Source organism: Pteronotus mesoamericanus, unplaced genomic scaffold, assembly GCF_021234165.1.
Source record: "Pteronotus mesoamericanus isolate MK-2021 breed Mesoamerican mustached bat unplaced genomic scaffold, CSHL_Meso_final contig_68, whole genome shotgun sequence".
Classification (NCBI taxonomy): Eukaryota; Metazoa; Chordata; class Mammalia; order Chiroptera; family Mormoopidae; genus Pteronotus; species Pteronotus mesoamericanus.
In genome coordinates this window covers 26056426-26083428 of record NW_026555234.1, presented here as the reverse complement: position 1 = coordinate 26083428, position 27003 = coordinate 26056426, and the positions used below count along the sequence as shown (strand labels likewise).

The window sequence follows — 27003 nt, the reverse complement described above, 5'->3', positions numbered from 1 at the left end:
CAAAATTGAGGACTTGATGTATCTTTCATCTTTGGCTGTTGGTTTCTGATGTGTCTTTTCATGTGTTTCAGAGAGTCGCATGATCTTGGATGCCTTTGCCCAGCAGTGTAGTCGCGTTCTTAGCCTCTTAAATTGTGGAGGAAAACTTCTGGACTCCAACCATCCTCAATCCATGATTTCTTACGTAAAACAGGAAGGCCCAAGTTATACTGAAAGACAGGATCAGTGTCACGTTGGAAAAGGGGTCCACAGTCAGACCTCAGACAATGTAGACATAGAGATGCAATATATGCAAAGGAAACAGCAAACTTCTGCCTTTTTGAGAGTTTTCACTGACTCCCTACAAAATTACCTGCTCTCGGGGAGCTTCCCAACTCCAAACACATCCTCGGTCAGCGAGTATGGCCACCTCGCTGACGTGGACCCTCTGTCAACCTCTCCGGTACACACGCTAGGGGGCTGGACCTCCCCAGCAACGTCTGAATCCCATGGGCACCCATCTTCTTCTACACTGCCAGAGGAGGAAGAGGAGGAGGAGGAAGAAGGCTACTGCCCGAGATGCCAAGAACTGGAGCACGAGGTTATTTCATTGCAACAAGAAAATGAAGAGCTCAGAAGGAAATTAGAGAGCATCCCAGGTACGGGCCAGCTGCAACCCATTCCTTTGCATTGTCTCATTTGTATGTGTGTATACATGTATTTGCATGCATGTATATTATTCTTTTATTTGCTTTTGGCCAGCGATGTAAAAAAGTTGGAAAAACAGGTATGCACAGGGTGCCCATAGCCTGTTTGTGCCAAACAAAATTTCAGGGTGAGCCACCAGCCACGTTCTTCTTGGGTGCAGGCCTGATGAGCAGAGCCCCATTAAAAGACCTTTCCCTGGCTGGTTGGAGCATCATCCAGTAAACAGAAAGGTCACTGGTTCAATTCCTAGTCAGGGCACATGCCTGGGTTTCATCCCTAGTGAGGCGTGTGTGAGAGGCAACCAATCGCTGTTTCTCTCCCTCTCTCTTTCTTCCCTCCACTTCCTTCCCTTCTCTCTAAAATCAATAAGCATTGTCCTCCAATGCGGATTAAAAATAATAACTTTAAAAAGATATCTCTGTCAATACAAGTGATCCTTGTAGTGCAGTGAGGTCAGAATAGGACGAGGGCTCTGAGCCTGAGTCTCCGTCCAAAAATACGGCCTTATTTCATTTAAAATGGCTTTTGTATTTTTAAAGACTTTGATATATGTGTTTTATTAATCAGTGATAAAGATTAAAATGAAATGATACCTTCGGAGAGACAGGACTCAGGTAGTAATGAACAAATGATCTGTTCCGTTCATTTCTCATCTTTCTCGTTAAGTTTCAATAAGCAGTGTCTCCTTAAAGTTAATAAGCAGCAGTAAACTAAAAGGAATAGATCAAAGACAGACCAGCAATTAAGCTGATCCCAAACTATTTGTGCCCCTGGCTAAATACGAGGAATTTCCTGCCTCTTAGAGACACTAGATTTGCAGAAACGTAAAACTCGTCTTTATGACAATGTCTTCTCTGGGTTGCAAAGCAACTTTTTTTTACTATTTGGAGTGATACTGATTTTGCTTTTTTCTTTGAATTCATCCCTGTATGTCAGTGGCTTATAAAAAGATACTAATATTAAGATCTTTAGCTAGAACAATATCTTGAGACCTCTTTAATCATACAACCATTGATAAAAATTTTTGAGCATGTATTCACCAATGTACACATTTATTGGTGTACATTGTACATAGCAGATGTTCTATATTGTGTTGAAAATAAAACACACATAATAAGTTTAAGTTTTTTAAAGCTGATATGTAAATATAGATAGAAGTTACTTTTTTTTCTGTCTTTGTACCATCCAAATAGGCAAACTGATCTAGAAAGGACTTGTTGAAGAAAGTTATCCACTTGTTTATTAGCACACGTAGGAAGCAGAAACAAATGTTCAGAATTGCCAAATCAGAAATCTATTTTCTTTCATTTAAGAAAATTTTCCAAATAGACCTAAGGTTTGGTTCTGAATATTTTGGAATTATATTTAGTACAGTAGTTTTACAGGAGAGAAGCAAGAAGTAAAGTCCATTCTCTCTTTTGCATTTGAGCCTTGGGGTTAGACGCAGAGTTGGGGCATCTTCCACCAGGCCAGCACTTAACTGCAGGAGAGAGACTGGGTGGAACCCACAAAAATACGATGGAACCAGAGCACTTCCAGTTTCTCCAAGTCAGAGAGACATGGGTACAGCTGATGCACTGTGGGATTTTAGAGCTTTCCCAGCTCCACAAATTACAGCCGATCGATTATGGGTTTTATCCTCAAAGGGGTATTTTCCATTTTACTCTCCATATCTCTTCTTTCATTGGGAGAGAAGATAGTGACATGGAGATCCGCTAACTGTGGGTACTGACTGTATCAGCTATTCAGAACTGTGGATGAGAGTTTTAGAATGTGAGGACAGGTGACAAAAATGTCCAGAGTATTATTGCCTAATCCCTAACCCGAAATACCTTGCACACCATTTGTCCTTGGTAAGTTCTGATCAAACATGGGGTGTCAGTCCACCGCTCTCTTCCTGAATCTGTACCAGATGGAATGTTGGTCCCAGGGAGAGCTCATCTCTGACCTGCACTCATCATTGTCCTTCTCTCCTTCCCAGAAAGGCCAAAGAAAGGTTTCTTGAGCCCTTTTGATGGCTACACATTGAATGACACAGGTTGATAATAGTCGAACAACTATTACTATAAACATTTCAGCCCTGTTGATCATCAGAACTTGTACCAGTAGACATTTTACCTGGAAAACCGTGATTGCTTTCAATGATTTCTACCAAAACCCAACTATATGGAGGAAAAACAGCAGGTCCATTATGAATAGAAAAAAAGTCACTGTAAAGTGCAGGAAATCCTAGTTTATTTGTGATTACTTAACCACACATCCTACCTACCTGGGGACACCTGCCTTGGGCATCAGGTTGCAAGTGTCATTTTGAGCTGAAAACTTGACCCAGAAAGAGACATGATTGCCCTCTTGGCCTCATTTCCCCACTTTCGCTTTGGCTAAACAACCAACTGGATCACTCAGGATCCGCTGTTCACCCTGTTAGCTGTCTCTTTGGAGGAGGAAATCTGTTATTTTTAGTTACCCACTTGAAGAGAAGTGCAGCAGGTCATACTCTGGTTTTACACATGACCAGCGTACTTAGCCAGCAGTGACTCCCCAGTGTCTTGCGGACTGGATTTCCCCTCAGCAGAGTCGCTGCTTCCCGGTGGCCCCCGTGGGCCTCTGTTGTCCTAGAGGCCAGCAGATTTCCGTGGGAGGGCCTGGGGCTTGCTTCTGGGGGAACCTGCCCTTCTGCAGTGGCATCACTCTTTACAGCTAAGCAGGGTGGGTGATGACAACGGAGATGGCTGCGTCCTTAAGTGCGCCGAGGAGATAAGGTTGACACGGAGAGGGGGGCGCCTGCTGTAGGGCAGCGCCAGGACGCTGTTCCTCAGTCACTTCTCTGCCTTCTCCAGAGACAAGCTGTGGAGCACCTCTGAGATTCCTGTTTTCTTTTTTCCCCCAAAATAAAGCATTCGTATCTGAAAGCAGTCCTTGAAGTGAGAGTTCAAAAGCCTATCCGTTTACAAGAAAAGAAGATTTCAGTTAGGCAGCCATAAAAAGGAGAAAGGAAGGTGGTGGACCTCAGCAAAAAGAAAGGCTCCTTCCAGCATCACTTGAGAGGGTCTGTGTTACTGTATTATTTGTGAAACATTCAACAGAGTCTGATTAATTATCAGCTACATGCAAGCAAGGGGCTTCTGAACAGTACTTGCTAACGTGCCAAAGTTAACTTGCAGGTGTAGGCAATTAAATATTGTATGCCAAAGAAGTAGCATCAGCGCATTTTCTTCTGTATTAAGATTATCACACTACAAATGAGACAGTCTGTTTAAAAGTTTAAATTTTTTAAAAGAGAGTGAAAATAGGTCATAGGAAGAAAGCCACAAAAGGAAAAGACATTTGGATCAGGAATACAAAGAGCTGCGAGACTATAAAGGAAGGACAGTGATGGGGCAGCTTTTCAGTGGAGTGGGTGTCAAATTAGAGCACTTGTGTTCGATTAGAGAACTTGCAGTGAGCACAGGTGAAGGGAAGTCAAAAGGGAGGGCAGGTATAAAATACCGTTATTTCATCTAAATTAAGACCCCAACAAATGTTGTGCACACCAGTGTTGTAGGTTCCACTAAGAAGAAAAACACTGCAAATTGTAATGGTACATTATACCAGTAATTATCTTTGAACATAAAGTTCAGAGATTTTAAAATGTGAAAAATGTTGGTCTTAGAACCATAAGATATGGTAACTTAAAAATAATTTCCTAAATGAAGTAAGTTTGACATGGGAAGATACACGTGTTGATATCATTTAAGAATTTTCTACTCTTTTTTTATCCTCACCCAAGGACATGTTCATTGATTTTAGAGAGAGGAGCACAGGAGAGAGAGGGAGAGAAACATCCATGTGAGAGAGAAACATCAATCAGTTGTCTCTCGCCCACGCCCCAACAGGGGACCAAACCTGCGACCTTTTGGTTTACGCGCAAGACTCCAGCCAACTGAGCCACACCAACCAGGGAAAGAACTTCTTACTTTTTGAAAAGTATACTCATGATTATTTCAATTTATCCTCATAACTCCAGTATTTCCTTTTTTTCAGACAAAGAGGTTGAACCTGGGCAGACCTAGGAATATAATCCAAGCCTCTTGACTCCAGATCTATTTTGTTACCCCCTCCCATCCTCAAAAACAGTTGATTCTCGTTATTCACAGTAGTTATGTTCTGTAAAGTCCCTGTGAGCACTGACTGCTGAGCCATTACTCCCAGTGGAGATACAGAGCTAGGTTCCTGTGAGCCTGTGGCCACAGCGCTTTCATCAACCAGTCGATACACAACCTCGTTTTATGTAAGTTTTTCTTTAAAGAGACCTTATTTAATATATAGTGTTAGTTGATTAACATTGGTCTAAAAACCAACAGCTCTGTAACTCATGCCTGAATGAAACTTAACTAACACGTATTTTCTTTGTGAAGCACATCATCGCCCGCTTGCATTTGGGAACACTAGACAGCACTCAGCTGTGCATTTCGAGTACGTTTTAAACAGTGAAATCACCAACAGTGAGCACAAAAATGCGAAAACTGGCACTGAACAGAGCACGAAAAGGATACTTGTTTGTGGTATAAGAGCTCCAGTGAGGCAGCGTGTTCACCTTGTTCAGCCTCAGCTGGGATGGGTGCATCGGGCTACTCAGTTTTCAGCGATCTGCAAATGACGACCAGAGCCCCACAAATACTGACTTGACCGGAACAAATACATGTTAGCGAAGAGGCAAATTTGGACATACAGCATCCACAAATAAGGGGATCAGCTGCTAGAAACTAGAGAACTATCCTTGGGCTACGCAGTTCTGATCCTAGTAGTCCACAGTCATCATTTTCTAAGTAAGAGGATTTTTTTTTTTTTTAAGATAAGCCAGTGTCAGCTTTCGGGGAATGGTAGTTTTGGCCAAACCAAAAGCCCTTGGAGTAAATACAGCATAGATTCACTGGTACCCGCCGCTGCTGTCCCCACCCACCAAACTCACACGTGCCCAGAGTGCCTGTGGAAAATGCTCAGGTCGACGTAGGGCGTGTGGGGACAGTGAAGACACATGTTCTGATTTAAAAAGTAGAGCCAGTGATGGGAACAGAGGGGAATAAAGACTTGAGTTTTTTTACTTAGAATTTGGTAAAAGTCATCACAACTCCTGTAATAGCTGTAAAGTGAGTGAGGTTGAAGGAGCCAGAACAATGTGAGGGGAAAGGAATGGGTTTCGAGTCGCAACTGAGTTTCGTTTTCTGCTCCTGCTACTTGCTAGGTGTGATTTTTGGCAGATCACTTAACCATTCTGAGCTCAGTCTCCTTTCTGTAAAGTGAGGTTATCATACTATAGGAATGTTGGAAATACTAAGTTCATTAAGTAGCCACTGAGTGCCTACTAGATGCTCCAGTAGGCACTCAATAAATGATGACTTTAAAAAAGGAAGGGGAACTTCTTTGCCTCGTAATACAGAAATCTTAAGTGGTTTTCTTAGATTACAAGTGGTATTCTTACCTTGTTAAGAGCTCACCAGTCAGCCAGTTCCCCAGGTTTGAAACCTCAGATCCATCCATAAAGCATCTCTCTTCCCAGCTTGCAGTCCATATCTTTTCCTTTGGATTCCAGCTCGAACACGTCCATCAGTTTGGGTTCCTCCTCTCTCTCCTCTGCCTGCCCTCTGGGCCTGTCTCACAACGTGGGCGATTGGCAGTAGCTACTCTACTCCTCTCCCAGACACCGAGCTCTCCCCGCTGAAAAGCCGCTGCTGCAGAGCCTCTGAGGGCCTCACATGGTCTGTGGAATCAAGTCCAGCACCCTCAGTGTGGCCCATGAGGTCCTCTACTGCTTGGATCTTTCCCTGCCTATTTTTGTAGACTTGACCCTCAGTTCCAAGCACACAACAAGCGTTCCAGCTCCACCGGACAATATTGTGATTCCTGAGTTGCCACACACAGTTTGCCAAACCTGGTCTTCCCTTTCTCCTGCTATTCCTTCCGAGAACATATTGTCCTTTTCCTCACTTGAAAAACTCCAACTCCTCTTTCGGTACCCAGTTCAGGAGTCAGTCTTCGGTAGCAAACCTTTTTCCCCCAGTCCCAGGCGAGATTAACCACTTTCTATCTAGTACATCAGCATATGTCTGTTAATATCGGTGTCAGGGCAAGGTTTTCCTTTTTATGTGTCTGACTCTCCTGATGACTAAAAGGAGGAGAGGCAGGCCCTATAAGGTCTTTAATGGCAGTGAATCACCTTTGTATCCCCAGTTCGTAGCCCAGTGTCAGGCATGCAGCATCCACACACATCAATTAAATTACCCAGAACATCGTCATTATCAAAAGCATAGCCCTGCCTCTCTTGGCTGAGTAATACTTAAAGCTCATTGTTTATTCCTAGATATTTACAATTCAGGAGCTGATACTTTAGAGAGACAATGGAAATGGGACAGTTAACCGGGAGATCAGCACACAGATGGCTTGGTCCTCGAGGACAGTAAATAATTTCACGCTCCCTACAAAATTGTATGTGGTGTATTTTGAGATAATGTTTGAGTTTTACCATTAGCTAACAAGGTAGATTAAATAATGCCTGAGGAATGAGAAGAGAAACTATGGTTGAGATTTTAGTGCGATGATCTGCAATGAAAATTAGGCACTTGAAACCCAAGTACCCTTAGTATAAGGCAAAAAAGCAGTTCCTTGGAAGAGCCGTACTTCACAGTCACTCCGACAATATAGCAGCCAAGTCAGCAGAGTCAATTAAGTGGCCTCTCTGAGGAATTCACGAGGCTCCTAGTCATAAAATAGCAATCGCTTACATTAGGCAGTGTTTATTGGGTGCCTTCTGCTTTACGGGTATTATTTCAGTTAATCCGCGCAGTAACTGTATGCAGCAGGTAATATACTTACAGATGAGATAAGGAGGTTAAGAAGCTTGGCCAGTATTCCACAGTTCAAAAGTGCCAGAGTCAGTACTAACAAAAATATATAGTACCCCAGAATCACTTTAGGGCCGATTCCCCAGCCTTTTTGTCAGTGAACTGTTACGTACTAGCGTTCTCTTGGACTATGTTAAAGACCCTGTCTGGGGGGACGCAACCCACTAACCCTGACCGTGGTGAAACAAGCCACCCAGCCCAGGGTCGACTTCGTGTTTAGAGCAGCGCAGCCACTTAGGTAGCTTAGGTGCTTGATGGAGGATATTTGCCACCCATCCCTCTTGATTTTTACTTTACGGACACAAAAGAACTTTCTGCTTTGTAGCTTTTTTTCTCCCAGGTATTTAATCCTCTTTCCAGAATTGTCTAATATGCATTTTTAAATGTCACTACATAAATGTTAATATCAGGATAGATACTAGGGACATTTGGGGTACCCTTCCTAGTCTCACTTTCCTTTTATAGGAAATTGCTACAGTTTGGGGTTCCTCATTGAGGCGTGTGTTTGTTTTTGTTAACCTGTGAAATGGACCCTACTTTATTTGTCAGAACGCGTAAGTGAATGAGTGAAACCTGCCCAGTGGGTCTGAGGTGGTAGCCACTCCATCAGCATCAGTGATTTGCCTAAAATTCATAATGCGCACAGGAGACTGTTAGATGTGAAGGTCTTTGGAACATTAATCGGCTCCTTGAGAATTCTGTCGGCCACAAGCCCTGACCTCCCTCCCTTTCACTGTCTGGCCTGGACCGCACAGAAACACACACGAAGCGCTGGCCCCTTACCCCCCATTGGTGAGAGCCCCGTGTCCTCACCCAGAAATTCCGCAGTGTGTCCACAGAACTGTAGGTTAACAGAACAAGAGGGCAAGAGGACAGAAGGCTTCCCACCAACCCCTGCTCAGTGCCCTGTGCAGCTCGCATGCAGGCAGCACGGTGTAGCTGTGGGTCAGGGTGAAATTTCTTTCCCCTTTCATTCCTCCTTAAACACAACTATGTCCACTTTCCAGGCTGTTGTCCTCCCCCTCCCCCCAGAAAACAATTCACTTGATTCTGCAGCGTTCCTGTGTAAATCCAGGCAACTCTCCACGGCGCCCTCAGTCAGGAGGGATGTTCCAAATCCACGACGGCAGGGCCTCTGGGCCTGAGAGAGCCCTGGCGGCCTGTGCCTTCCTCAGAAGGATCAGGCTCGGGGGAGGCCGGAGGGAGGGGCGCTGCTTGGAGGGCCCAGGGCAGTGGTTATCTCGGGTTTTTAACGTTTGGCTGAGCCTGAGCCTTATCTTCCTGACCTTCAGCCTTGTGCCCAGATACCAACCTACAGGACCCACATGCCCTGAACAGAGCCCCCCCACAGCCAGTAAATGCAACATATTTGAATAAGCTGACCTGCTCATAGCTGTGCACTGCTGCCTAAATATTTTGGGTGTAAAGAATGGGGGAATCGACCTCCAAGCCCTTCCAGGGCTATGTGCTCAATGCCTAGGGTAACAGAGAAAGGAAGGGCTCTATGTAGACATTCTTCAGTCAACTTTCAGACTATTCTAATATATACCCACTGTAGAAATCTTTTAAAGCTTGTTTTTACAAGCGTGAAAAAGGATAAACATAATAATAACTAATCTTGCTACTAAAATATAATCATGGTGAATTATTATTAACACTTCTTTCCAATAATTACTTTTTTTTAAATCCTTACCCAAGGATTTTAGAGGGGGAGGGAGAAAAACATCAGCGTGAGAAATACCAGTCGGATGCCTCCCATACATACCCAACTAGGGATCGAACCCACAACCTTTTGGTGCAAAGAATGATACTCCAACCAACTGATCAGCCAACCCGGGCAGCACATAATTACTTTTAATATGATGGAGGTCATAATGAATATTCAGGTTTTATTTTATTAAATTTATTGGGGTGACATTGGTTAATAAGATTATATGAGTTTTGAGTGTACAGTTCTGTACACATCATCTCTATATTGCATTGTGTGCTTACCACCCAAAGTCTAGCCTGCTTCGGTCACCATATATTTGACCCCCTTTTTATCCTCTTCAGCCTCCCCCACCCTGCTTTCCCTCTGATAACCATCACTCCCAGGTATTTAATCCTCCTTCCAGGATTGTCTAATACGCATTTTAAAATGTCACTACATAAATGTTAATATCAGGATAGATACTAGGGACATTTGAGGTACCCTTCCTATTCTCACTTTCCTTTTATAGGAAATTGCTACGGTTTGGGCTTCCTCATTGAGGTGTGTGTTTGTTGAGGTGTGTACTGTTGTCTGTGTTTGTGAATTTTTTGTTTGTTCATTTGTTGCCTTCTGTTTTATATTCCACATATGAGTGAAATCATATGGTTCTTGTCCTTTTCTGTCTGACTTATTTTGCTTAGCATGATACTCGCAGGATCCAGGCCTGTTGTCTCAAATGGCAATATTTCATTCAGTTTTGTAAGCATTTTTGCTTATTTTAAACATTTTTCCATAAACATCCTAATGACTATAAAATATGGGTAAGAGATCAAAAGAAGTTTAATTCAGATGCTAATCAGTCAATCAGTACTGACAAAGTTTACTAAAACTTCCAAACTAAATCCAGAGTAGTACCTTGCCCGTGTCACTTGACAAAGCAGCGACATACGCGCAGTTGCATTTGATTCTAACCACAAACTGAGGACAAAGTGCTGGTATCGGGATCCTCCTGCTCAGCCTGGGTAGAGCCGACTTAGACACAGGGGGTCAAATGGATCCCAAAGGCCACAGTGGGTAAAGACCAGAACTCAAGCAAAACATGTTTTCTGCCTCCATTAACTTCCCCAGTCTTCTGCTTTTTCCCCCACAATTAATGCCCATTGCCAGAAGATTCCATCTCACCCACTGTGGCATCGGTAAAGCGGATTAGACTTCGAACAAAGGCAGGTGACACTACGGGTACTTGACTGGTCTTAGGACACGCCAGTGTAACGAAAGTCCTACCTTACACTGATACAGGCACGCCTCCTTTTTGTTAACTTTGGTTGTTCCGCAAATACATCTTCAGTTTGAAGAATATATTTAAATGGCTATTCAAGAGTGGCCTGTGACAAAGGACTATAAGGCACAGATCTACAAAGATGGTTATTTAAGAAAAATTTCCTAACCTGCTTCTACTTCCTATCTTCAAATTCTTTGAAAGGATGCTGATGGAGTTTTTGATTTGTTACATCACAATATGTTACCTAAAAATCCTAAAGCTGTTAGCAGTGGATAAAGATGATGATTTCTGTTTGCTGTCTTTTAAAAAAAGTGGTGAGAAAAACAAAGAAAGCCCAGTGGTGATACTTTAAAATTGGGGCCTCGGTTAAATATTTATTGTTGTCTTCAGTATGACAAAAGCACTGTAAGAAAACACAGCTAAGACATAGTGGCAATAATTCACATAAGTTTGGTTTTTAACTGAGCTACCAAGGCCTTGAAAAACAATTAGTTAGTACTTCTGAAAAGGCTCTAATGTAAATCTTAAGATCTAAGAATTATTTATGCAGGGCTACAAAAAAATGTCAGGCTCTGTGTTGGCTTACTACTTGTTCAGTTTTCTTTTAATTATTCAGTGATTCTGTAAAACTAAGCCTCAAAAAACTAATGAACAATTAATGAAATACACAGTAACTAAACATGAATTGGACCAGATCAATTAGGCTCCTTGAGAGAGAACGGGACACTTTACAGTGGGAGCTGCGTGGCCGGGTGTAGTCCTGTTGGGAAAAGGGACTAAACTGCACGGCATTCCTGCTTACTGAAGAGGTGGGCATAAATCTCTCATTAAACACGAGTATGGCCCTGGTGATGTGGCTCAGGTGGTTGGGCATTGTCCTGCAAACAGAACGGCAGGTGCCTGGGTTGCAAGTTCGGTCCCCAGGTGGGGCCAGGTCAGGTCCCATTTAGGTGGGTACGAAAAACCAGTCAGTGCTTCTCTCTCACACTGATGTTTCTCTCCCTCTCTTTCTCCCTCTTTTCCCCTCTCCCTAAACCTTCCCTCCTTTCCCCTTACTCTTTAATGAATAAAAAGGCCAGGTGAGGATAAAAATAAAAGTATTAGGTTATTGATTAAAAATAGTGAAACATTAGTTTTCGGTATTTTAACTTTAAAAAGCATCCTTACGTACTACTGTTACAACATGAGTCCAAAAGGACAAATCGTGTCTCTTCTGTGAGCCGTTCCTTGATCGTGAGTGTTGACCCAAATTCACCTTAGTTTAAATGTGACTTGAAAGTTTTCAGGGAATTGTGCTGAGCCCAAAAATTCCCCCAAAACCGTAGCGTGTGTTCTTTATTTACGCACTGAAATAACTACGGCTGTCAGATGCAAGAAGAGTCTCTGTCTCCTTTAGAAAATAAGTCCTTTTTTTTTTTTTAGAAGTTGACATCAAAAATCTTTTTAGACCTTGTTTTGTTGTCCTGTGGCACAGTAGCTAATGTATAATTGTTGCAATTTCTTGCCCCCAGTGCCCTGCCAGACCGTGTTAGATTACTTGAAGACAGTGCTACAGCACCATAACCAACTCATGATCCCACAGCCGGCGGACCAGCCCACCGAGGTAGGTGTCCTGTTTGGAATTTCCTTAAGACGAAGTCTCTTGATGGCTTAACGCACATATATCAGAGCAGATTGGCTAGCAAAACATGTTTTTGACTCTCAAGGCTTAGGGGTGTGTTACCTGTGAGTATGTAGACTGTGGCAAATGATGAGTCATGTATTTAACTCATGAAGATTCAACTGTGTACTCAGGGAATAAGAAAGAAATAGCCGTAAGTGGTGTGGGCAGTTTTTCCACCGTTCTTTTGGCACCTGGAGAAGGGGGCTGGAGACGGGAGGCAGCACCCTGTCGTTCCCTCAGGCGGAGCCAGGGTCCAGAATGCCATCCCGTGACCTCCCCCAGAGTGAGAATCTCAAGTGTTTAAAAAGGTGTTTTCCAAACGTCAGGGCCCCTGAACACGGGTATTTTGTGTCCCCGGACCTCAATGGAAGAAACCCGTTTCTTCCAACGTGGGAGAGAAGTGGTCTGTTTTGGTGGTAATGGTGTATCTGTTCAACCACAGGCCACTTTTACAGGATTTTCAAGGCTCAGTCTTCTGTGTTTGTTATTTTCATTTTAGGGACGTTAGCGCCTAAGTTCAATGGAAGAAGTGTACTCTACTTTAGTGGGGTTATAAATGTCTAGAATTGATAATAATAGATTTAAGTGGTTAAGTTTTCTGCATTTGGCCAGGTGGGTGATTTGTTCATGCTGGTAATGGTAGGATGTTGGCGCTTTGTCATCCTGTGGTCAAATATCCGACAGCATTCAAATAATACTAAAGTTCCATCCCTGTGCTTACTGTCTGGTAGTTCCATCTGCACACTTGTTCCCACCTGGCCCCATGCCTCTCTGCTGTAGAAACACAAAAACACATGACCCTGCAGTTTTCTCATAGGAGACGAGGCGAAGAGCGGGGAGTCAGTCTAGTGCTGTCAGAGACCGTCACCTTCAGTGTGACCTGAGACTTGCTGAGCGCTTGCTCCCTTTCCCTGTCATTGGAGGAGGGATTTCAAAGGTCTGGCCCTTCTTGCAGCCCCAGCCTATCCCGGGTCCCACCACACTCCCTCTCTTGAATTCAGCAAAAAAGTAAGACACCGAGCTGAATCAGCCCGCCGAATTCGGCTGCACCTGTTCAGATTTGGTGCAGGAGGCGTGCCCTTGCCAGTGCCGGCGGTCGGAGGTCGGGCGCGTAGGACAGTTTTTCCCTCCCTCCTCCAGGGCGTCGTGCCTTCAGTTACTCCTTGACTTCTGCACTGATTTCTCGCTGGTTACGGGGTCATTCCCCTGAGCAGCAAGCACTCGCGTCCTCGCACCCTGAAAAAAAGCCTCCCTGATGCTTCCTCCCTCCCTCCAGCACTTACTGTCTTATCTTTCTCCTTCCATCACCCAGAAGAATCCTCTGTCAGCACTTGCATCCTACACTGCGACCCAGCTCACTCCTCGAAGGTTAGGCCCCCACTGCCTACCATTGAAGGCACTTGCTGAATGTTGACCTCCTTTTTTTACAGAGACTAAACGCTCGGAAGACTGATCTGTAGTCATCATTTCCACCTGCTTAATTTCCATTTGCCCCTCCACCCCCTGCAGTCTGTCTCTGCCTCCACGACCTGTCTGATGCTCTGCAGGAGGCCTCGGCGGCTTTGCCAGTTGTCCAGTCCAGGGGCCCTTTTTTCAGTCTTCGTTATATCCAGGATCTCCCCACCCTCCTCCATGATCTTTCTCTTCTGGTTCCCCGCCCGTCTCTTAGTGTGCTTTAAGGAGTTTTCCATCCACTGTTCTCCCAGGTTTTGTCCTGCATCTCTTTCTTCTGCTCTCCGCTGCCTTTCTCTGCTCAGGCATGTTCTCTTTCTGATCATCAACTGTGTGTAGGTTAATGGTCCCAGATCTAGCCCATCAGACCCCAGGGCTCAACTCTAGACCAGAGTGTCCAGTGCCTGGCCAGCATGGAATGCCCGCGTGCCCTGAATTCAAGACACCTCTGAACACCCATCCAGACTCCGCTTTCCCTGCAGTAAAGGCAGCCCCAGCCCCAGACAGAAAGGCCTGGGGCTTCATAACCCCTCCTCTTCCTCATCCCTGACGTCCACTGTCGAACAGCCCTGTTGAATAGTCTCACTTGTCTGTAGTCCATTCTCGTCACTTTTCACCTGGACTGTGGCAGTGGATTCTGTCTTCCCCATTCTCCAAGCTAAAGTAATTTTTCTAAAGCATAGATCCAAAATACATGTCACATACTTAAAATCCTTTGATTGCACCTTAGGATAAGATCCACAGTTTCTTAATTTGACATTTCTGTTACACAAAAAGCACATCTGAAAAGCCCACTTTGTCCAAGAAGCTCTCCCTGACTGCCACGCCATCTCTGTACCGCCAGAGCGCATTATTCATAAGATGAACTCAGAACTTACTGAACAGTTAGGTACATCTGTGTCTTCCATGTGGTTAAGAGTCTGTGAAGACATAAAAGGAATACTGTTCATCTTGGCTTTTTCAAAGTTGACTCAACGATAGGTCAGAAGTCAGTAACCTGTTGGTGACTAATTAAGAGGCTATGCAATCAGGATTCTAGAAAAACATGAAAATAGGGGAAATACCTACATTTCCCCTGGATAGGACAATATGAATTTTAATTGCCCATCATCATCAACATTACTATATATTAGTGTTACTGTCATGTGTGGCATATAACCATTTTCACATTAGTATTACTTGTTACATTTCATTTCTATTAACTATGTATGGTAAATCTTATCCACAGCACAGAGCATTGAGTTGCTTTGAGCTATAAATCACTTTCTCTCTTTTCCTTTTTTTTTTTTTTTAAGAAAAGTACCTCCAAATGGCATTTCTACATTTTATGAGAGCTACATTTTATGAAGAGTTGCTGCATTTCTGAGGAGATTTTTTAAGGGTTTGAGAAAGCTTTCTCCTTGGATTGTCAGCTCCTTGGTCTCAGGTGCCTCCCACCTTGAAATAGACTCACTCTGGTCTGAGGGGTGAACTCTGAATTCAGGGGCAGGGTTCCCAGCTCTGCCTTTTGACTTGTGAGAACTTGGGAAAGGATTTAACTTTGTTTGACCAAACAGCTACGGGAATCCTGTCTTGCTAAAGGAGCTCACACACCCAAGGGAAAGCCACTTTAAAACTTGTACGGTGTTAAATAAATAAAAGGTTTAAAAATTGGTTGCACAGTCTCCTTTTCTAAGGCTGACAAGTGTACTTATAAGGACCATAACTGAGAAGATGATTTTAAATTAAGGATGGTGGTGAAAGTCCCCTGTCTTTGATGGTCTCCGTGAAGTTCTTTAATTTTCTCAATTTATTAAAATCAAAAGCTCTTCAAATGTCCTAGTGCTGCAGCACTTAAAAAAATAAGGAAAAACTCTTCATTGCAGCACCGTTGTTGAGTGTCCGCTGTGTGCTGGTCACGGCCACGTTCCCTACCTCAGTCATTCGAGGTGTTTGTGGTACCGACTCTGCAGCAGGCACTGTTCTCTGCCTCCGGGAAAGGCCCCGAATAAAGCAGAAAATAATCCCAGCCCTCGTGGGCTTATCTTCTGGTGGGGAGACAGGTGGACGCCTCACCTCAAACCTGCACACTGGAATTATTGTCCTTATTTTGACAGAAGAGCACTGAAGTTTAGAGAAGTGAAGCCACCTGTGTGGGGCCTGCCCCTGAGCGCCTTTGTACCTCGACCTGTGAGAGGAAAGAGGCCAGGGGGACAGTGCACGTGGCCGCCTCAGGCTGCTCGTCCTCAGCTCAGTGTATGGTGACAGTTTAGTAAGGGCTTTCCATAGAAATACTTCTGACACAGTTCAAGGTCTGAGGCCACCAGACCTGGATCCCGCCTTCCCCAGGCCCCAGTGGGCTGCCCTGAGGGCTGAGGGGTCAGCTAATCCGAACCCTGTTAGCCTTTCCCTCCATGTGCGTGGGAGGCGGGGGAATTCTCTGGCTATCAGCCTCCACCTCCTCCAGACGTGCCCCTGTTCCTTACCTGTGCGAAGGACACCACCACTTCTCCTGGAATCACCCAGACCCCACCATCCCCCGCACCCTGGCTCTCTGAGTTGGCTGCCTAACCCCCTTGAGTCAGCATCTTTCATGCTCGCTTCTCTGTCTGCCCTGCCACAGACTCAAGTCACTCCATCCCTTCTCCTGCCATGAGACAGCAGCCTGGGCTGAGGGACCCTTTGGGACCTCGGGGTCCTGCCCATAGTGTGATCCTCCATAGTACACAGAGCCAGGGCTGATTTATGCTCCCAAATACTCCTATCTTAAACCCACGCTAATAGAGCTAATTCCTTCCATTTCACAGGCAGAGAAACTTGGGTTCAACAAACTGGAATAGTAACTTGCTCAAGAAACACAGCAAATAAGACCTGGAACCAAGTTCAGTTTACACTGAAACTAATTCTAAATTCAAAGCACAAATCTTGTGCCTCAGCTTCCTCCCTTAAAAAGGAAACTGAGTCACACTACTGCGAATTTAAGGAAGGATGAATGATACGGAGATGAGCTTCCAGGGTATAGTTTGGTGACGATGTCATAGCCAAATCTGGCTACCTCCTTCCCATGCGCTTCTGTGCCATTTGCCCTTCGGTGCTTAACTGAACAGAGAACACTTTTTTAAATAAAGCCCTAATAGACCCAAACATTGCCAAATTTATAACCTATAATAAATGTGCAGAGTTGTAAAACTGAATGTGTTTTCCCTTCTTTATTTTGTACACCTTAATTACTGGAGAAGGAGTCCATTAAAACTGAGATCACGAGTTAATTAATTGTCCTGGACTGTAGAATTTTATGGACAACCAGAACTAAAGGAATGGTTGTGTAGGTGCAGTTGACTAAACATGGCTTATAAGTGTTACAGAAATTCCCATAATTAGTCCCATTGCAGCTGTTTAGCTGGGGAATTTTATAGCAGACATAAATTATGAAGGTGGAAAGTAAGAAAAATTTTGAGTTGACATGGCATTTGCAAAAGCTGTAATTTGAGGAAACCTGTTATGTATTATTATTAATGATTTTTTTCTTCAGTTTCCGCAGTTCCCCCCTTTTTAAAATTTACTCTTTAATGTTGGTTGTTTCCACTGTAATGTAATCAGTGTCTCTCAGGTGTTAGGTGCATAAACACAAGTAATGCCTTCTGAAAATAAGACCACCAGAATCATTTCTGAATGTACGTGACTGCCAACAGAAGGATGGAGAGACCTATTTGATCACATTCTTCAAAGTCATTCCTGCATATTTTAATAGATTGAAAAGGAAAGTTACGGCTTCTATTTAAATAGTGTTCCCTGTCATTGGATCGTGACACATTTTAACCTGCCTGTTAAAATGCAAGTTATAAATAGCTCCTCTTTCAAAGGTGTTCATTATAACTCGTTGGCTCTTGTTATAGAAAATGCAAATGTAATTTGAAAAGTGCCCGTTCTAAGTGTGAGCAAATTACTTGGTGCTCTCCAATACCTGGTTCATTGTCAGCACACAGCCACTTGGTTAAAAAGCACGTCCGCCTTTGAAATGGAGATCGCCTGCGCTCCTGGCTGGCTGGCTAAGTAGGTAATGAGAGAATATTTCGCTCTTCCAGGGAAGCAAGCAGCTGTTGAACAACTATCCTGTCTACATAACGAGCAAACAGTGGGACGAGGCTGTAAATTCTTCAAAGAAAGATGGGAGGCGGCTCCTTCGATACCTCATCCGATTTGTTTTCACGACCGATGAGCTTAAGTACTCATGCGGCCTTGGGAAAAGGAAAAGGTCAGTGCAGTCAGGAGAGACAGGTCCCGAAAGACGCCCTCTGGATCCAGTTAAAGTAACATGCCTCCGAGGTACTGCATCCTTCCACTCAGTGTCGCCATCTGTGATCTCATTTCACCGCATTGGCTGTGGCTCCCGTGCAAGTGTTCGGCCTTGACTGTTTTTTGGTTTTTTCCCTCTGAGACCGTATAGGCTTCATGTGGCCCATCTACTTGGTATCGAGAGGTCTTTTTAAAAATTCTCGTGTGCTTTTAGCCTGGGTGTTCTCACTGAATGGCACATAAGCATTGCATAGCACCTCATGTTTCACGCTTTAAATTCAGACTTTATACGCTGCTGGAGAAGGCCACCTCCAGCGGAGCCGGAGCACGAGGGGAATGTGCAGAGGATGGGAATGTGCAGAGGATGGGAAGACGCGGGATTTTTTTTACACTTTAGGGAAATGATACAGCCCATTTTCCTTTGGAGCCTGTGGCCCATCCCTGCCCGCATCCCATCTAGCTTCCTTCTCGAGAATATTTACTGCCAACTCCTTAAATTTATTTAGCATTCGTTTTCCTTAGCGCCTAAAGTATTACTTGCCCAGTCAAACTTTATTCTATTAGTTTCCAAAAAAGAAGTTCCTGTATTAAAAATACAGCTTAGGTTTCATCAGTATTAACAACTGATTGCTTGGCAGCAGACCCACACTTGGTAGCCAGGGGAGAGGGTGGGGGGAAGAATCAGCAGATACATAGTTCATCCAGCAGGTTCAAAACAAGCAAACACAGACAGCTAAGAACATTATAGTGCCAACAAGAGACATCGTTCACACCTGGAAAAGTTCAGACCAAAAAGCTTGGCTATTAACCTGTATAGTTCAGTAGGAATTTCATTGATCAGAAAGATTTGATAATGATTTACTCTGGGCATGGATCAAACATTTTCTGGTGAGGAAGTCACAGGGAAACACATGAGCACGGTTCAGACCTCAGTTATTACACAGGACAGTCTCTCTTACACTCCTCCCTGGGCTGCCCACAGTGACTTGTTAGTTGCCTAAAATGCATGTGTAATATTTGTGAGCAGCCGAGATTTCCCATGCCCACCCTGAGCTGCTGATTCAACTACTCTGGGGTGGGGACAGGGAGGCATGTGTTGCTGCACCTCTGGATCACCCCAGGTGATCTGACGCCCATACTTGAGAAAACCACCAGAATGAAAACGCCCATAGCGGTGAGGGACAGGTGCTCCAGAGCACCCCCTGTTGGCCGTCCTGGAAGTTGCACTTGTTCAGAGTGGGTGTGATGGAAATTTCCAGAGTCTTTTCTCCGCAAACTAGCCATGGCGTCCCTTCTTTCCCGACATCATCAGAGCTGATGGAGTCAGTCCCCAGGAGTACCAGAGGCAGCAGGGGCTGGGAGCTCCCCTGAAAGCGCTCTGTGGGTGAACTCCGGAAGTTGCCCTGAGGCTTCTGAGGGGCTCAGGATAAGAGGCCTCACAGTGGTTTCCCTTTCCAGAAATTACTATGAAACACTTTACATTTTAACTAGCAAGTTCATGAGACAGAAGGATTGGTATCTATCCCAAAGCACCAGTGCCACTGCCCTGAGCGTGCTGCCAGGCCCTGCGTGACACTAACTGCAGCCCGGGCTCACAGACCAGACTCCACCTTCTCCAGCTCCTGCTTCTCTCGGGGACATGACCCACAGGCCTCCCCTGGAGGATACACAGGCAGAGGATGGTGATTGCCTGTGTCCAAGGCAGCTGGTTAGAGCATTTCCATGTCTGTCCGAAAGGCTGAAATCCTAGGGCCTTCCTATGACCCAGATGGGGGTCCCTCCCTAAAGGTTTAGGCCCGGTGACTCCTGGGGTGGATGTCCTTGTTTTGAGCAAGATTACAGTGGCCAAAGGAAGCCTCAGAGTTCGGACACTCTGGGGAATAGAATCAAATCCTGGGCTAACCTGCTCCCAGAGGTGCCCCTAGAGGGAAGAGGACCTGTGAAGACAGAATGAGCTCTACTTTCAGCTTTGAGTCGGCTGTCACAGTATTAAGGAAAGTCTTGTCACAGCAGGAGATGCTAAGGAGGGGGAGGTGTCCCAGAGCAGCACACGCTCCCAGAGCGCCGACGTGCAGCCCCCTCATCCGTTGGCCTTTGTTTCCTCTCATTGATAAATTTTGAGTCTCATTGCCTTGTGCTCACATGAGAGTGGTCCATGGAGAGGGACGGGGAAATTCCTACTACAGGTGCTGAATACTTACTGAATACGGTCGGGACTTGAGGAGGACAGAAAGGAGCAGGAAACAGTCCCTGGCTTCTGTAGCTTGTAGTCTGGCTGGAGATGATGGGAGGACAGTTGTAAAGAGCTGTGAACGCAAATGAAATAATAGGAAGCGTAAATGTCTGAGCCCTCGGGGTCTCAGAATGCCTCCTTTCTCTCTGCCTAGCGTTATGAGGACTAAGGACGGTGACCTAGGCTTGAGAATTACCTTCTGGTTTTTCCCAGGCTTGCCCCCCAGGATAAGCCACTAAGATCATGGCAGCTTTGCAGAGGGAGGAGCCGAATAAGCAGTGCTGTCCCCAGGGAAGGCCACCGGGGCTGGGACTCGGGTGAGGCAAGTGCGTCTCTCACGTCAGGCACAGAATCAAAGGGGTGCCAACCACCTCAGAGGTGCCCTGCTTCTCTAAGCCAGACTCAACTGAGATAGGCACAGTTCTGTTCCTGAGATTTCTGAGGTCTGGGTCTTTGAAAGCGTTAGCTTCCCCCACAGGCGGGTAGAGCATGGATTTCACAAAGAAATTTCAGGCCAATCCAGTCATACGGTCAGCACTGTTGTCTCGTGGAGGGATCATTGCTGGAGAGAAAACGATGTGTGAATAGTAGTCATCCTGAACTCTGCCAGCTGTACCAAAAAAAAAAAAAACATAGTAGACGTAGAGCTTTTCCTAACATGTTCACTTCATTGTACAACTGTGCATATTTAAATAGCTACGTAGGCATGATGCAGGTGCCCTCGGCCCTGCAGAAACACAGGAAGGGCTAATGTTCCATTGGAGCCTTAGCTACTTTTTATACAGACATTCTTCCAGGCCTGCTAATTGCTTGCTGGTGAAGTTAAATATTTAAAGGAAATCTCATTTTAAAAATGTTTGTCAGTGCATATATGTAAGACACCACAATTAGAGAAAAAAATATAGCCTGTCGTATAAGATTTTAAGAATGTGCAAACCTCTTCTGAACCAAAATTTAGGCAGTTTTTCACTGGATGAGATTTTGTTATTTTGTTACACTTAGTCTACACATTAGCAGCTGGCTGGAGGGTACCATATGAATGATACTTGCTATGCTTCTGGAGATAACCTAAAACTGTGAGGCGGTAACAATAGGGGTTTTGAAAATATAACTCCGTAACTTTTATCAACCATAGTGTTGACCGTGTCTTGCCAATCAGGTTTACCTTTGATTTCAGTAGCAAATGTTCCTTAGAAGGATCACCCCCCCAACTTGCGTGACGGTTACTCTTGCACATTTGTAGAAAATGGGTATGAAATGTCAGGTCTAATAGTGGCATCATCATGGCATTGCATTGGAGTTCTCATAAAGCCCTCCTTACAGTACTTCTGTTAATGTTTAAGCCGTCTCTCCTACCATCTTCTGCAAAATCCAGCTGTTTTTCTTTCCTCTCTCTTTTTTTATTGTCTTGTATGTCCCCACAGAATTCATTAGGATGCACTGTACCTCCAACCCCGACTGGTGGATGCCCTCAGAGGAGCAGATCAACAAGGTGTTCAGCGACGCTGTGGGCCATGCCCGGCAGGGGCGCGCGGTGGGGACGTTCCTGCACAACGGTGGCTCGTTTTACGAAGGGATGGATCACCAGGCTGCCCAGGATGAAGTCTTCAACAAGAGTTCCCAGGATGGGTCTGGGGATTAGTGGACGAGACTTTTCCGTTGTAGCCACTGGTCCTCCCAAGAGTCCCTGTTGTGAATGTCCTATTCCCATCACTTTAGAGTCCAAAGCATGGCGTTCTGTCAGACTTGACGCATCCTAAATGTGAACTCTCTTGACCTAGTGCCACAGTTCCCAAGTCTGTGGAGCCTACCACAGATTTTCAGAATATGAAAAAGAAAAACTACAATTGATTTTAAAAGATTACTAGCTAAGTGATAAGGGTGGAAAACAAAAAAAAATAGGCAAGCCCTCCTAGTCTCCTGTCTGAAATCAAGTAAACTCTACTTCCTGAGCAGAGCTGGTCCCCGTGGAAATTGGGTTAGTGTTCCTACCTGTGGGAATCACTTAAAGAGACAGGGAACAAGCATTCTCTTACTTTAACGCAAATAAGTTGTCTTTATGTTTTCCAAAGACTTGCATTCATACTCAGCAGAGACATAGGACAGGTGACATCATATGCTGTGTCTACGTTGATAGAGCCTGTTAACTAGAAACCAGAGAACGGAGGCCACCCCTAGACAGTGATTAATGGGAAGTCAGCTGTTTTTCTCAGTTATTTTTACCAAAAAAAAAAAAACCCTACTGTGTTGATCAGGAAGGCACTGTGTGATCTCTGGAGTTTACAAACAGCAATAGTTCTCAGTAAGGTGGTCAGGAAACATCCAAAGATCCAAAACCACTGTTCAGTGCTTGATTTTGTAGGTTCATAGATCCACAGTTCCCAGAACCTTAAATCTGGTTTTATTGACACAATGCCAAAGTGATGGGTTAAACAAAGACTTTGTATCGATTCGTTGCTCGGTGCACTGAAGGCCAAGCAAGCGGTGTGACTGATGGTGTTCACTGAATTGAACAGATGTCTGAGTCGTACGCACATACAGCTTCAAGACCATGCTGACAACTATGCAATGGGCTTGTCTGTAATTTCTCTGAAATTTGAGGGTCTTTCTATGCTCAGTTGGTCTTTAGAATTTGCATAAAACTTCTGTTTCTCGTCACCAATGAAAGTGTTTCATCCCACTGTGTGTGCCTGCTTCTCCCGATACTCTTGCAAGCTGCAAGCTCTGGCTAGGTTAACATCCACTTTCCCCAGTTTAATTTGTTGAGTTGCGTATGTGAAATTAATAGTGTCTTTGGAACCATTTCTTATCCACAGATGCTACAGAGATGCTAGAATCTGTTTCTGAGGGCTTCGGGTTTGCACGTCAGGAGAGACTTTATCAGATTAATCCAGATTTCTACATCCTTTGTAAGCAAAGGGCTAAATGGGCAGCATTTCTTGAAGGCTATTAATGTCATCTACAGTCGTAACTAAGGATTTTGAAAATTGATTGAAAAGTCATTTAAAGTTTATGAGCATCCATTTATAAAGCGTTCTTTTTTTTGCCATTTTTGGTCAAAGTAAATAAATTTTCCTTTATTTTCAATAACTACCACCAACTATATGCACAGGCTTAGTTTAATATTTATAGAGATGGTCAATTGTCAGATCTGTTAAATGGTGTGGGGAGAACTAATATTTTGATCTTGTTTTAGACAAGTTAGCTAAAACTTGGGGTTTATTTCGTTTGGTTTTTTTTTTTTTAAGAAATATAAGGGCAAATGCAGTGTTGCCTGTGGGAACTATGAAACTAAGATCTTTTTCCTTGGAGTTTCTAAGGGTTTTAGAGGCCTAGAAAATCAATATCTTGTAAGATTCTTTTGTGACATAAAATCTTGGCTAGAAGAAAAGTACCACCATAACCTCACCTGTCTATCCATTTTACTTTTTCTTTTTCTCTTTTTTGCATTAGACTTTAGTTATCTGTACTGCTGAGTACCTGTCTTATTTGTATAGCAGCAATATTTGACCACTGCTTTTAAGAACACCTCCCCCCAAAAAATAATAAAACTTTTGACTTACCATTTTCCTGTAATCTTGAGAATTCCACACGTCTCCACATCTAAGTATCATCTTGTCCTGTGTTTGCCTGTGTTGTGCTGGTCTTCGCTGAGGATAGTTAATCCCTCAGTGACCTGCGTTGGACGACGTAGGCCAGGAACCTGTGGAGGGGACCTTAGTCTGTGATTACAAAGGTCACATTTCTCACCATCTCGTTGAAGCTGCACTGTTTAGAAATTTATGGTTAACCCCAGTGCTAAGTGCTTTTAAAATAAACTAAACGTTAAAGCTCATTCCATCCCTTTTTACTTGAAAATATTTCATCCAGCCCTTGAGCCTGCCATCACTCACTTGTTCTTCATTTTCACCACAGTGTCCAGGTTGTTGTCACCGTTAGTGTTTCCTAAGGCTTCACTCGGAATGTAGGGAATAAGATTAGAGCATCGTGGAAGATGGCTGTCACCTACCTTGGTAGGGAATTGAGACAGATGTGTAGCTACTTCACAGCTGTAGAGCAAGAGGGTGATTTTATATTCTGGATCTGTCTTAGCCTCTCCTAAGTCATAAAAACATGGACCTAAGAAATACCTCCATTAGGATTATAGGGAGACAAATTATTGCGATATATTTGACCTAGCCACTCCATGTGTCCAGTGTCGATAGAATGTCAGTCCAGTAATGATTCCTGTATTATCAGATGTTTTCCCAAAATCTGGACGACACTCCAAACTTGGGAATCTACAAGTTCATGATTTCTACACTCTTTTCTGCCCCCTTTAATGGCTTTTCCTCCTTTCTGTTGCTATAAGAACATGTGATGGAGCACCAAATAGGATTTAACGTGCACTGTTTTCTGAAAAGCAAAGTTTTAACATTGCCTTCATTTATTCTACCATTTATTCTGTGCTCTAGAACCTAACCCTCATACCCGCTGACTACCTCCTTAGGTTTTTCTTACATTTCAGTCATCTCAGAAATCTCATTCTTAGGTAACTTCATTTTTAGGAAAGATTTAGATGTATAACTTTTCTCATTCAGTGCTGTGTCATTTCATAGTACAGAGCTGTGTGATTTTTGACAGCTCATACAAATTTTTAGAAATGTAATAGAAAATGATTTTTGCACATATGGTGCAAGTCTAACTGATGTCTGTTTAATGTGGCAACACTTAACCAAAACTGCGTGGCAAAACACGTCAAATGGAAGGCCGGAGTCAGAATTCTAATGTAAATGTGTCTAAACAGCAGAGTGTATCATTATGATACATTTCTGTAAACATAGTGATGGCTTCTTTCAGTGGTGTGAGTACTGGATAAAAATAAACACTTCACTTGGAGTAATTAGGCAAATGTCACCCAGCTGACGGCCCTCTGCAAAGCTACTTGCCCTGTCAGCCGGTGGCATGCATTCTTCTATTTGTGGTGTGTTTTTAGAAGGGACGGAAGAATTGATACCAGACAACATGGACTGCAAAAATAGTAACCCATCAATATTTGCCTCAGGTAAAATTCAAAACTGTAACTGATACATTCATGCATGAGGCGCCACTTCTATTCAATTGTAAGAAGTATTGAGTGGACTGGACTTTGTTCATCTAATGACTAGTTTGATCAGTTTGGCTATTGAAAGCACTAAATTACCAACATTTGTAGTGAGAGCATTTTCCTTGTGACCATCCATAGCTGGCTGATACAAGGACTAGGTTTTCAATGAGTCACAATTCCCCAAATTGCAATGGGGAAAAAAATCTGCTAATGAGACTTACTCAAAAACCTGTTCATTCTCAGGTTCACCAATGCAAGTGGCCATATTGGAAAACCATTTCAGCCCATCCGAAACCACCACCAACAGTAATGACTGTAGCTACTTTTCATTGAGTTCCTGTGTGCCAGGTATTTGCTAAGAAGCACTTTACAACCACCCTCTAAGGCTGTAACTATTAATTATCCCCATTTTATCGATAAGGACACTGCCCAAATTACTCCGCTAATAAAAGGATCAATTTGGGCTCAGTAAGCAGAATGCCTAGTTCAGTTTTCCCCGTAGTCAAAACAAAGTTCTCAAAGCCCATTAACACTTTGGAAGGGGTTTGTTGTTTTACTTACGCCTTTGAGGGAATGTTGGTATTTGTGTTATTAAAAACCACCTTTAAAGTATGTTGACGCCTAAGTAGGAGCATATAAACCATGTATCTTCAGGGAACTGCCAAGGTTTCTACCTAAGGCTTCATTTACGTGAGATCCAGTGATGAAGAATAAAAAGTCTTGGAAAAAGTAGTGAATAAGTTAAAATCAATTATTCGTTCAGATTTATAGGTTCCCAGTATGAAAACGCAGGGATACGAAACAAAAACTGAAACTGAGTGAAGTATTTTTAGGGAACTAGATGTTAGCAATGGCATCAGTTAGCCAATGTTCCATTCACTTTTCATTATTTGTTGTAGCCTTAGAATTGATGCGTCTGGTTTGGGAGAGAGAGTTTTAATTTTTGGTGTCACTGTGAAAACTATTGTGAAGACTTTGTAAGAAAATACAGTATAATCTGTTGATTCTTTCCTGTAGTTGTGGCTTTAACATCTCTGGCTGTGTTTAAGTTCAAGAGCATGCCAAGGCCGTGAGAACCTAGCTCGTGTTTCTTGGGAACGGGGCATGCCAAAACCAAGAGATGGGTCCTGAGACTCCAGGTCACTGGCCCCGCCTGACCCAGACCATTTTAAGCATTGCCTTTCTGTCTCTTCTCTGGAACTTCATGTAGCAGCCTAACCCTGGGGCCAACTTGCCTTTATTCTCTTTTCTAAGATGAACACTCGTGAACAAACTGACAAATCCATTGACCCTGATATTTTTATTGTTGGAGTCTTGTTGAATTCTCTATGAATAATTTCTATTTGATTGTACTGTGTAGAGTTAATACCCACTAGGGATATGTTAATAAAACTATAAATGCATAGTGTAATATAGAATAGCAAGATTTTTTGTGAACAATTTATATAGAAGAGTAAGTTGTTTTTTAAGTGTTAGGCACATTTCTTTTAGGAACTTAAAATGTTATAAGAGTTTTTTAAGCATTCAATATTTTTAATTATAAGAAACATTTGTTACTAGAGCTGGTTATTTCAGGTGTTCTAATTGGAGTATTGATTTTATTACCTCATATACCTCTAGAATGCCACATGTTCTGTTGGAGATAAAATTGCACAATAAATGTCAAGTCTCTGTTTCGTGTTTTAACTTGCTTTGTAGCATCTTCTTCCAATTCTTTGAAGACACTTCTGGGTTTGGTTTTGTTTTCTGTTGGT

The 27003-nt window shown here is 43.6% G+C and overlaps 1 protein-coding gene across 1 annotated transcript in view; it reads left to right on the top strand.

Moving 5' to 3' along the window:
* BEND4 (BEN domain containing 4) overlaps positions 1-21805 on the top strand; it is a 29985-nt gene extending 8180 nt beyond the window's left edge. The window contains exons 2-5 of the mRNA XM_054582256.1: positions 72-638; positions 12052-12143; positions 17720-17960; positions 21588-21805. Of these exons, the coding sequence (XP_054438231.1) occupies positions 72-638; positions 12052-12143; positions 17720-17960; positions 21588-21805 (1118 nt within the window). The remainder of the gene's footprint in view (positions 1-71; positions 639-12051; positions 12144-17719; positions 17961-21587) is intronic.
* The last annotated feature ends 5198 nt before the right edge of the window (positions 21806-27003 follow it).